We start from the raw sequence: 12,605 nt of genomic DNA on the forward strand, positions 1-12,605 counted from the left end.
TCCGCTGTCCGGGCTGCGCTCGCAAATGCCTCGGTGAACTGTTTTCCCCACATTTCTTTAGTGTTGAGAAACAACACACATGTAATATATATTAGAGCTGTTTGATTGGCTCCGGGTGGTCTCTAGCTCAGCCACGAGCCAATAGGGAGGCGGGCTTGTTTGTGCACCGCTCCTGCGCTTGCTATAAAGCAGCGGCAATGAGGGATGGGAGGCGGAACAGTGAGTCAAGAGATGAGAGAGACGCCCCACAAGTGAGTTGTCACCGCTGCCCCGCGTACTCGTCGTCGACGGACTTTTGAGGACGGAGCGGCGCCGTTGTCCCCGAAGCCGCGCACGCAGGTAGGCCGTCCGCACCGAGGATGCTCCGCGCCGTAGCGCCGACACACTGACTCATAATTCTGGCGTGTCTTCGCAGAGGGACCAACCACCTCACAGTCACATAGGCTGAATCCGTTACAGCATCCTTTTGCAGCTTAGAGCCTTTTTCTCCCCCCCCACCCCCGTCTATGTTTTCCTTTGTTGAATGGCCGCACAGCGGGAGCCGAGGCTGCAACAGCCTGTAACACTGTCATCAACTTCCAATCTACCAGCGTTTACAACTAAGTCATTGTCCTTCCTCTGACCACTGCGGTAATGACTCCTGTCAGTTCGCCGCAAAACATGCGCTTCGTGCCTGATTAGGTCAAACATGGTCATCGGCTGAATTTCTCACAGCTGTTTTCTTTCACTTCTTCCGTTTCCCCTTATTTTGCTCGGGTAGGATGACGGCAGGACCAGTGTGTATCGGGGCTCCATGAAAGTTAGGGATGAATTTGTCAATGAAAACCCGCGCGATGCGGCGGAGCAAAAGCCGGGACTCTTGTGTCCGGAGGCGTTTTGTTGTCAGTCGTCCCCGAGTTAACTGTCTTTGTTTCAGCAGCAGGATGCTAATTCCCCGCACTGTTGTTGATACTGAACAGCTGAGCGCCACTTACGTAGAAGTGCGTCAAGTTGCTGACATATCGCCCCTGCAATTCCGGAAAAAGACGCGATGTTGTCTTCAAAATAAAGGCAGTCAAAAGGACGTTCTGGAAAGTACGGAACAACCTCCAGTTTGTCTGTTCTCACTCAGGAGGTATCAGTGCATTCAAATAATGGCAAACGCCAGTTTCAGCAATGACTTTTTCTTTGAGTATTTTACAGTGTGCTTATTATTTGTCTGTTTTACCCAATCTTATTAAATAGTTGGTAAGACTAACCTAAGCTGAAGTGTTGCAATGTCTACACTTTCCCTCAAAAACTTTGCAAAGCAGTAATCATGGTTCGACCTTTATTTTGAAAGTAGTAACCGGAGCACCGATGTTTTGTTCTGGTCAGCTTGACTCTGTGTAGGGCGCGGGGGGGCTGGTTGAGATGCAGATTGGGGTTGTGGGGGGTGGAGGGGGGGGGGGGGGTATTGTGCGGATGATTTCAGTCCAGTTCAGACCAGTTCCAGCTCTCCTCTTCAGTCACCGCAATATAATTAGTCTTATTGCAGTCAGTGCCGCGACGTGCTGGCCTGCTGCTAAAGACACGCCAAGTCCAGGTGAGGTCTGGACCGTGCGGGTCACGCCATCCTCTGCGGCTCTGTTTTCCATGGCCCTCGGTGCTGGGGGCGATGAGTGACATCAAGTTCTCGTTCTCACAAAAACGGCCTGTCGTACAAAACAGGCGGAAGGCGTTAAGTTCCCACCAGATATTTCCAATAGATAACAGACTGGAGTACAATAGAGAGACGCCTGCGAATGCCGTTCATTTCTGTTATACATTCAAGTCAGGTCATATGTTTGGATGTAGAAACTGACGCTTCACAGTTGCCACATTATCCAATAAAAAAGCTCATTATTTCTTCACTTGTTATCAGTAGGGTTTTCATTTCGTATGTTACTTTTGTCATAAAGCGAATGTGTCTTAAATATTTGCGAACTCTTCAGATTAGATGGCTTTCATATTTACACCAGGGCTCCGTGTTTTATTGGCTGTTTTTGCACGTATTTGTTTCTCGTTTTGTCACGTGAACTGTAATAAGCCCGAGTACCGATGCTGCTCTTCCCCGTGCGAGCACAGCGCGCGGCGTCTCGCGGCAGACAGGCGGCGGCGCGAGCGCTGACCACCACACCGCACCACACCGAGAATCTCGCGCCGCACTGGTTCGAACCGGCTGGAGCTCGCGCTGCGTTCGCGTGCGGTGGTTGTTTAGTGGAAACTCGAGAGTTGTTTTTGCCAAAGTGGCTTTGTCACACTCGACGCGCACCATCTTAAACAGAGACACCTTCCCCTTGGTGTTTTCATACAACAACAAAAAAAGGAAAAATCCAGCAAGTAGTCCTGTCCTGTCGAGCTGGGGTTTTTTTTTCTTACACTAAATTAAGGCAGGCTGCAGGAGTTTTTTTCAAACTCTTAGTTATTGACATCGGAATCTATAAATCTGGAATTAAGTAATTTTCTGGAATTGGGTTCTAGCATCTAACTCAGAACCTCTAAATTGAAATTTCTATGTAAAAGCTAATCTTAGCAACATTTTCTAGCAATAAAGACCCCTCCAAAATCTCCCTCCCCCCACAGGGTCTGAACGCAACAGCAGCCTCACGTGTAGCTGCTGCACGAGCAATGTCACTAACAGCCAATAGGAGAGGAACTGTACCCCCCTCACCCCCCCACCCAATCCAATCAGATATGTCCTGGGGCGGGAAGTGTTTAATATTTATGGCAGGGGTTTTTGCATCTCAGAGACCTCAACTGTTTTCTGGTTGTGGGAGTCTTGGTCTAGACCACTACCAGCGTCATCATCAGTTTAGAACAAAGACATGTTTATGGTCCAGGCACAGAGAGTCATTCAAAACACGTTATTGCAGAGATAATAAAGTTTCTTCTAAGCTTGGAAACATGCAATGAGGCATGGGCATCACATATTATCTGAGAACATCACATCTCTGATCACCATCTTGTCTCGACTCCTCCTGTCCTCAAGGCTCCAGCAGCCTCCTTCACCTCCAGTCAGGCCAGTGCACTGCTCCCTCCGACGCGGCTGCGATGGCTCCCACCCTGGCAACAGCTTTCTCCCGCCGCTGGTGGATGGCGGTGACGGCGGTCATCGAGAACCTGCTCTTCTCTGCTGTGCTGCTCGGCTGGGGATCCCTGCTCATCATGCTCAAATCTGAGGGCTTCTACTCCTACTTGTGCAAAGGACCAAGTGAGTGAGCTTTACACAGGCTATCAGCTTTAACAAATGAGTGGGAGTTTATTGGTGGATTTCAGGAGTCTTAGATGAGGAAGGCTGCATAACTACATTTGTTTGCTATAGTTACTGATTACCTCTGAGGAGGCTACGGAGGTCTGGGAAACTCCTTTCTAACTCCACTGTACCTGTAGTCTTCAGACCCAACCGATGCTGACTCAATGGAGGCAGTTTATCAGATTTTGCAAAGCTCTCTCTGAAACCACAAAAGACTTCTTACCATTTCTTTTTAACATCTGCAGTAGTACTCCCTGAGACCTAGCAACAGACTTAGGGAGTGCTACTGCAGATGTTTAAAAAAAAATTGTGTGAAGTCTTTTGCGGCTTCAGAGCGAGCTAGAAACAGACTTTGTAAGATGTGTAAAATCCGTGGAGTTCCCCTTTAAGAAAAGGATCTGAATACTTCTTCCAACACTGGACGCAAAGCATCACTGAAAGAGACTTATTTTATGTAACAACACGGATATCAGAAGAATGACTTTATGTGATAAACTAGAGATAAATTACTTATGTTTTGGTTTTGGTTATATTTTGTTATATTATGAAATTAGAAACTACACTAATATAACCACTATTTTTACTACTGCTGTTGCTAGTGACATGAGCATATTTGTCATGCAAAGAAGCTACATATGGCTCATTTTAAGAGCTACCAGTCCTGTTTTCCATCCACCATTTTACAATAACAGCCCTGAAAAGGGTTTTTTGAATTTAATCAGAGTTTGTATGGGATGTTAATAGGGCAACAGTACATGACGAGGCCCTGAGTAGCTTTGAGCTGCTGAGAAACCAAAAGCTTTCAGCAGGGGTACTTTATGCTGAGTGGGTTTGGTGGAATTAGAGAGATTTAAGAACACACAAACAAATGTACCCAAAGTTTTGTTTTTTTCCCCCAGGAAGTCCACCTGAGGTTTCTCTTTAACCTCTCCGTGTTCTAAAACTTTCATTCATATTACTGAGGTGTAATTTCCTCAGTGAGGACAGTGACCTTTGAAAGAAGCAGCTACATGTACATCAGCAAACACACTGCGTTCATATTGATCCAACAGCTGGGATTTCCTTGTGGAAAACAAGTCAATATGCCAGTGGCAGGCAGAATCTAAACACACTTCAAAAGCAGCCATGAAGTGCTCCTTCACAACAAACCAATAGATGGATCAGATTAGTTTTTACTCCTCTATCATTATTCTATTATGTCCTTCGACTCTCGTTGATCAAAGGTGATGCAGGGAGCTGACTCACTCAGTGGCTCATTATTTGTTTGTGTTATGTCAGAATATTGCTTCCGCTTGGAAAATGGAAAATCAGATGGTTCCTCCTTGTCAAAGTAGCAAACGTAGGTGAGGTAAAATGTAAGAATGTAACAACAATGTACTAAAAGCCCAGTTCCTCATCACTGTCACCCTCATCAATTGTCTCCACTGCCAGGCAGCAGATGGACGTGTGAACGAGACCATTCATCACTTCATTCTCCACAGACATGACCACAAAGGCTGTTTTCTGTCTTTGTTTCTTTGATCCTCTGGTCGTTTCCCTGTCAGTATCTCCCTCTTTGTATACTAGGAGCAGCGATGAAAGCCCTGAAAGGTTAATTTGTGCATATGAAGGCTTTAAGTGGTTTGATCACTCTCACACCTTCACTCACACTATCACACGATAGTTGTCACTATGTGTTTCCAAGGTGTAAAACAGTACTGTAGGTCTGACCTGCCAAGTGGTGCAAAATCAGAAGTTTTCGTGGTTACTTGTTGCTGGAAATCTTTCATGAGGTTGAGGTTTTCATGAGGTGCGACGTACACTGTTTTTTTGTAATTATTTACCCACAGGCATTTAGCAATGTCCTACTAGACCCGTAAAGGAGCTTTCTGCCTCCCTTATTAGGATAAATGCCATCATGAACATTTTGACATTGTGGAGAACATTGTGGCGGAAGGTTTGACCATTTTCTTCCTGATTCTAAGAAGAGATCAGATTAAAGGAGAGGTTCACATTTGGCAGGGAAGAAATCCCATTGTAATGCGTTTCTAATGTAAGTGATGGGGGACAAAATCCAGTGTCCTCATTCTGTGTAAAAATGCATTCGAAAGTTCAGCTGAAATGAATATGAGGCTACAACAGTAAAAGTTAAACAAATCAATAGGTATCTTCTAGAGTTAGTGTTTAGCATGGAAATGTGAAGCTGTCCTTTAATCATAACGTGGTTACTTGAAAATTCCTCTTTTTACAGATTTTTTGTCAGCAATAACTTTTCTAAAATACCCTGGAATGCGCTGCTTCCAAAATTGTTCACTACGTGTATTAAGAAGACTTAATACTGCGTCAGTTTAAACAAAAAAACAATACGGCACACAATGCAGGGCATGCACAATGTAAGCTGGTAGTTTACAATGGTCAGTAAGAGTCATGTGGTCCCCATTGTTCATGCTTTGCCTCTACATACAGGCTAACAGCACTACAAGGGAAGACAATCTGTGAATGATTAATCTGTAGCATTGCAGTAAATAAGAATAAATCAAGTGGGTGTACATGTCAAGCATGCACATACTGTACACAGTATTTGGCAGTTTAATGGAAAAACTAAACTAAAATTTCATAGTGAGGTGTTGTTCAACCACAAGCCTCAAGAACGGCTTCAATTGTCATAGATTCTCAAGGTCTTGAAAGACATTTGGTGTTTTGATAATGGTAGGTCAATTTCATACACATCAAACCATTCAGTGACCACTTAAAGTTTTTCCTTTAATTCATTTCCGCCTGTACAGGAGAAGTATTTCTTGCAGCATTATTATTGGTTAAAAGAGCTGGGACAGTTTAAAAAAGGATCAAAATCAATGCAGGCGGGACCAGAGGTACAGTCTTTTCTTAAATGAAAACCTGGCGCCTATGTCCCCCACAATGCAACTCGACCTCCGACAGTTTGGTCGGAGATTGCCGTGTGTTTTGCTAGTAATTATTTTTTGATTTTGCTGACTCAAGTGACATCGCTTGAGCCAATTTATCAGACTGCTTTCTGGTCCCTCTGTAGCCATAAAATCTTTCTAGAACTTTTTTTCACAAGCGCATTAGTGTTTGCCAACAACCGTAAACAGACGTTGGTGTGTAAAAGCAGTTCCCCTTTAACAACTTTTTAACGACTGGGCATACACTCATGTTAGTAGGTTAACAGGGCAGCGAGTCAGTAATGAGAGGACATTCAGAGGGCTGAACTGGCCAGACTACAGTGGTTCAGCACATTGTAAAGTCTGCCCAGTGTTTGGCTGAGGAAACAAAACACAGTCCCAGAATGTGTCGTGGCATGACCCACTGCAGCAGCACATCTGATGATTTACAGTGAGAGCCAAAGTAGAAAAGGACCGGTTACCAGCAAATGGTCACAGAGGAGGGAGGAAAGAGGTGTTTTTGGAGACACTACATATAAAGTCACAATAAGGATTACTGCATGAAAATCTTTTCCTTCACATAACCTGTTTGAATTAGCGGCATGTTTAATTCGCGCATCCATAGTGTCTCTTAACAATCAAACCTTACCTAAAAATCTTGTAGTTTCTATTTTGAAGAATGTGTTTTTCTCATTGCCTTGGAAATTGACATTGTTCATCAGTTCAGCGCGACCTGCTCTCCCACAGTTAGCTTGTGATTTCTCTGGTGGTGTGAAGTGCGTGCGTGTGTGTGTGTGTTGTGTTTTTTTGTCACACATGAGAGAGAGAGAAATGTACATTCCCTTCCTCTAACTCATCAACTCCTCTCACCTCCCTTTGTCTTGCTGTTTATCTCACGACTTGGCCTGTCAGCACAGTTCTTTCTCTGAGATTCTTGGTTGTTTTTGAAAGATAGGCTCAGTTTGCTCAGTCACTAGAAAAGCTTGTTTTTGCTTAGTACGAACGGTATGTACATCATTCCTAAAGGAGAAGGTTAGAAAAGCAGAGGTAGCTTGAAGACACAAATTTTGAGATCGTTCCTTCCGTTCTTCTTTATGTGTGTATCCCCTTGTGTGTTTCATGTTGCCTTTAGGCTGCTAGATTTTACAATTTTACAGCCTTCAAACCATCACTTGACCCAGCACATTTACACAATAGTAACTGTATATTTAATTAAGAAGCCACCAATCAAGAGGAATCTGTTGGTGTATTATTTTAATATGCTGATAAGCAGGTGAAGTTGCGTGTCTAAGTGCTATCTACCTACGAATTACAGGAGAACTCTGAAGCCAAGAAAACAGAACTGCTAGTACATTCTAGTAATCATTGAACCAAACGATTGTACGAGGTGAGCCTGCTTGACATCAGCTGTATGTATACGAGACACTTATAGAAGAGAAGGGAGTGGTATGAAAAAAGGAATTTGGTTGAACATACACACCAAAAAAGCTTTTATAGGGTTGACATGAATGAGAAACACCCTCTGAAGGATAGCAGGTGTAAAGTGACCCCAGTGTGATTCATCAGGAAGAACTTTTCAGAGAAGATCAAGTCAGCCTTTAGACCCTTGGGTGTGTTTGCCTGTATGTGTACGTGTGTTGTCAGAGCTCTACCCGTGTTGACTCAGGGTTGCTGCAGCCATGTGATTAGTCAGCAGTAGGGGCCATTGAGGGACAGATGCTGCTTCCTTCTGTTACGCCAACAGTTGGCACTTAATGGTCCAATACACCTCAAATACCCGCCAAATCCACTTATTGACAGAAAAAGTTGATCACACAAGGCTTCTGAAGTCTGATATCAGTATCCTTATTTTTGAATTTTTAGCCATGCTGAAGACACTGGCTATGCAGATGGCAATGTCGGTCTGTCGGTTGGTCGACAACTTTTTCCCAGACTGAATATTTCAACATCTATGGATTGGCATGAAATTTCATACAGGCAGTCATAGTTCTATGAGAATGAATTCTGACCTTTCATCTCGAGCCAACAGCAGGCTGACATTTTTGGTTGCGAGTGAGATGTAATGAAATTTGGTGCAATTTCCTCACAGGATAATTTGGAAAAACTTTGGGTGTTTTTGGACAACAAAATCTAAACTTTTTCAGGACACCAAAACTCTCGACTGAAAAACAAGGCAGTTGTTGTATGTCATCTACCAATCATAATTCTGATCATAATGATACATTTATGTTAAATTGTTGAATAAAAATCCATTTAGGTCAGTGTTTCCCATAGACAGCTTTTTGGTAAGATTGAAAGGTTAATTCTTGACCTTGTAAACAGCAGCTGACAAAATCTTACGACAAGGTCCATTTAGTAGCTTTTCTGGAGCTTTTGATCACGCCACATAACCTGCTATGGAGTTTGCCCAGTCATCATGGATTTATAGATGACTACAGTGACAACCAGGCAAACTCCATTTGCTAAGGAGGATCGTATGACACGATCGAAAGCTCCAGGACAGATACTAAATGGACCTTGTGGCAAGATTGTTTTGTCAGTGAATATTCAATTGATTCACTCGATAATTAGGATGGACTTGAATAAAATGCATCCCAATAGCGGTAGATGACTTTTAATGAAAATCCACAGATCATTACACCCCTTCATCCTCATGTTAAATCTAACTAATCGTTTCAGCAGCTGCTTGTGTTTTTAATGTTCTGGAGCTCAAGTATCCCCACATCCCTCAGTGAATTTATGTACCGGCGTAAGAACAGCACTGCAGTCATCAGATGTTCACCAAGCCACATTACCTTTCACCTACTTACATCCTCACAGGGCACGGGCCAGTTTTCTGCAGTGGGATGCATTTAATATGACATAATAGCTTCCTGTTGTTCTGCTACATTCTCCCCTTAGCCTTAGCCAAGAGACCAGCATCAACACCTCATCCCTCCTCCCTTTTACCGTAAGATGGCTCATTAGAGGCTGAAGTCAACATCAGACAGCCCTTCAAGAACAAAGAGAAAGCAGATTTTTAGCTCTTTTGTTTATTATATGCAGCAGTGACTTTAGCTGCTGTTGGCAACATGCCCCCAGGACTGAAGTGAAGAAAACACTCTGATGACTAAGTACTTTATAGCTCCCTTCGCTCCTCCAGGCATGCAATGTGTAGTAATTGCTAAGTCTGCCGCTATTGTTTTCCTGGTAGTTTAACCAAAAACAAGTCAAGGTGAGAGAAGAGTTGTTTTCCTCCTCCTCTTTATCATCTGTCTGTCTGTTTATACCGGCAGAGTTTCACCAGAGGCAACAGTCTACAAGAGGAGATAGACAAAAATAGACTCCAGATGAACTCAGTGGACTGTGTTTACCAGTGATTCAGCAGGAGGCAGACTTGAGTGTTACAGAGAGTTCCCCTCCACCACGCAGGGGTTCAGTTGTGACTATTTCTGGAAGCTGTTTACCCTCTATTGTGCTGTTTTCCCTCCGATGTGTTTACTTGACCTATAATAAGTCTGCCGGCTTTTTGATCAGCAACTCAGCTCTCGGACAGGGAGGGGTAAATGTATAAGCTCAGGCCTTGAAGACCAACATTACAAATGAGATCCAAGAGGGCATTTATATGAGATCACAATGAAACCTCTGTAACAACTGGACAAGTCAACAGGTTATTTTCTGGTGTTGTTTCATAATCACAATTTCTAGTACAAAGAGAATGACAATACTTTTGTAAAAGTTAAAAAAAAGTAAAACAATTTAAAATCAGCAAAATATATGTAAAGTATCAAATGTAAAAGGATAGTAGTGAGTTATACAGAATAGCCCCTTTCAAAATGTTATGTTATTGCATGTACTAGTGGATTAATGTGTAAGAAGCATTGTAATAATAATTTAAACTGTAAAAATGCATTATGTTTTTTACATAGATCATATGTTGTGTGTAGTTTACAGCCAAGCTAGTTGCTTTGTGAGGCTGTACTCAGGCACAGCAGTGCTTAAAGCTGAATGCTAATCTCAGCATGCTAACATTCTTACAGCGACAATGTTAACATGCTGATGTTTAGTAGGTGTAATGCCATATTTACCATCTCAGTGGGTTAGCATGCTAATATTTGCTAATTAGCATAAAAAAACAGATTACAACTGAGGTTGATGGGATTATTACTAGTTCAGCAGGTATGTAGTAATAAACCAAAGTATTGGACAATGAAAATTATGAAATGAATTTGGTGTTGTATGAAAAGTTCATTAGGAGTCATCCCCTGAGAACCATGATTGTATGTACGATCGTCCATGGCAATCCATCCACTAGTTGCCAAGACATAGAGACGTAAGAGGATCACCAAAGGATCACAGAGGGCTTCATCCTCCAGTGACCACGAATTCCTATTCAAAATTACTTATATCTTTCCCTCTCTGCTCTCTCATTTTTCTCACCATCCAGAAAACAGCTCGAGCCTCAACATGTCCACCCCTGAGGATAACAGCACAGCGGAAGAGTACCTGGAGATGAACGGTTGGCCCATCTGCAAGGACCAGGATGAGATGCTGAACCTGGCCTTCACAGTGGGCTCCTTCCTGCTGTCTGCCATAACTCTGCCCATGGGAATTGTCATGGACAAATATGGACCACGGAAGCTGAGACTTCTGGGCAGGTGAGTCTGGATAAGAAAATCTGACATGATACTGTGTGTGTCAGACAGTTATGGTCTGTTTGGTTTATTTATTGCCTTTCTCATACTCATACCCATTACTTTGTTTGTTCCCAGTGCCTGCTTTGCTTTTTCCTGCCTGCTCATTGCCTACGGAGCCAGTGATCCCACCAGTACGTATCTTAACTCATGTCATCTCACATACATCACTTTAACGGCATCATATGTCCACTCAGGGGCTGCGATGCTGCACACACTGCACTCAGTCATGGTGCTTTTGTAGGTGAGCAATATCATACAGCACATTTACACACAGGCTCATATAGTGTATTGACACAGCGGGGACACTTAAATCAAACAGATGGGGCGTGTAGGAGTTGTCTTGAGACAGCAGAGTAACCACATCTGTCTTTGTCACTAATTTTCTCTTTTTCCTGCAGATCTGTCCATATTGATCTTCTTTGCTTTGGCGTTGAATGGCTTTGGAGGCATGTGCATGACCTTCACTTCTCTGACGGTGAGTAGGAAAGCTTCGCAAAGATCACAGTAATTATATTTTCAGATTGAAGATGCTTATAATTGATATTTTGTTTCACTGATCAAATGATGCTATTTGTACCACTAGAGTTTTAGTTTTGTCAGGGTAGAAAAGCCTCTGAAAAAGTATCTGAACCATCAGGAGACACGAAAGGCCAAATCAGGATTTATCACAGCAAAATTTCTGACTAAACTCATTCACTTCAATGAAATTGCCACAATCAATGGATTCACTTTCAGAGGCAAATTAATTCTGCACAGTTTTCCATAGAGTAAACCTCTGGTGAACTTTGACGTGCAAAATTGTGCTGCTGACCAAAGGCAAACTGTCTTAACAGTGCTGACGTTCGAGGGAATAAGAGACAAGAGTCCAAAAAAGAGGTTGTTATGTTGTAATACTTCAAAATATATTTTCCTTCCACTGTTTTAATTTATTGTCCAGTTAGAGACTGACTTAGTTAGCTTTCTAACTGGTAGTAAGCAACCTTGTAACAAGTCAGCTAGCTTGGCATACTATTTTTCCTGGCTATTGTCAGCATGTTACAGCTAGTTAGTATGTTAGCAGTTAACTTGCGTGCCACAGGAGCTTGCTAACTAGCGATGCAAGTAGTCTGTATAAGTTACCTAGATCTTTCTTTCTATTTCATCCCACGTATTTAATTATAAGGACAACACAAACATTTCTGTAAATGTGCCAGTGTTATCCTGATGCCTGATTTTCAACGGCAGACCAAAACCAATTCATGAGGACATGTGATTGAATTTAGCTAACCACTTTCTGGTGTGACCAAGGACTGAAGGTTCGCAAAAGAAAAGAAAGAAAAGAAAACTCCATCAATTGGAGGCAAATAAAATGAGTGACACAGCTGTCTTTTTAATATAATGTCAGGATGAGCAAACCAGCCCAGCATAATACTTAGATGTGATATGAGGGGAAATGAGTAAAAGGGCAGGGCACATGGAAGTGTGGAGTGAGGAATAAGAGGAAAGAAAGGCAGGAGAGTGGATTATAGCACCAATGTGAGACAAAGATGGAGAAAAGCAGAAAGAAGAGGGTGAGTGGACAGAGAAAGAGATAGACAGAGAGACAGATGCATTAGAGAGAGGGAACAATTGGAAAGGTGGATGGAGGAGGAGAGATAAAGTGAAAGATGGCTGGACCGTTGACAAGAGACTACTGGGAGAAAGTGATGAGCAGTGACTCGTAGATGGATGAAGAGTGAGGGATGGAGTAGATACGGAAAGCCAGCGGTCAGGATGATCTCATCAGTCAGAGAAAGTGCTGCATCACAAGAGAGG

General features: G+C 42.9%; 1 protein-coding gene across 2 annotated transcripts in view; it reads left to right on the plus strand.

Annotated features, from left to right (window-relative positions):
* Positions 1-231: 231 nt before the first annotated feature.
* The window catches only part of LOC120791687 (large neutral amino acids transporter small subunit 4-like), a 32,037-nt gene continuing 19,663 nt past the window's right edge, over positions 232-12,605 (plus strand). For both annotated transcript variants that reach the window (XM_040130254.1, XM_040130255.1), the window contains exons 1-5: positions 232-339; positions 2,990-3,211; positions 10,562-10,772; positions 10,887-10,942; positions 11,210-11,286. In XM_040130254.1, the coding sequence (XP_039986188.1) occupies positions 3,052-3,211; positions 10,562-10,772; positions 10,887-10,942; positions 11,210-11,286 (504 nt within the window). In that variant the 5' untranslated portion in view covers positions 232-339; positions 2,990-3,051. The remainder of the gene's footprint in view (positions 340-2,989; positions 3,212-10,561; positions 10,773-10,886; positions 10,943-11,209; positions 11,287-12,605) is intronic.

This window comes from Xiphias gladius, chromosome 7, assembly GCF_016859285.1.
Source record: "Xiphias gladius isolate SHS-SW01 ecotype Sanya breed wild chromosome 7, ASM1685928v1, whole genome shotgun sequence".
Lineage (NCBI taxonomy): Eukaryota > Metazoa > Chordata > Actinopteri > Istiophoriformes > Xiphiidae > Xiphias > Xiphias gladius.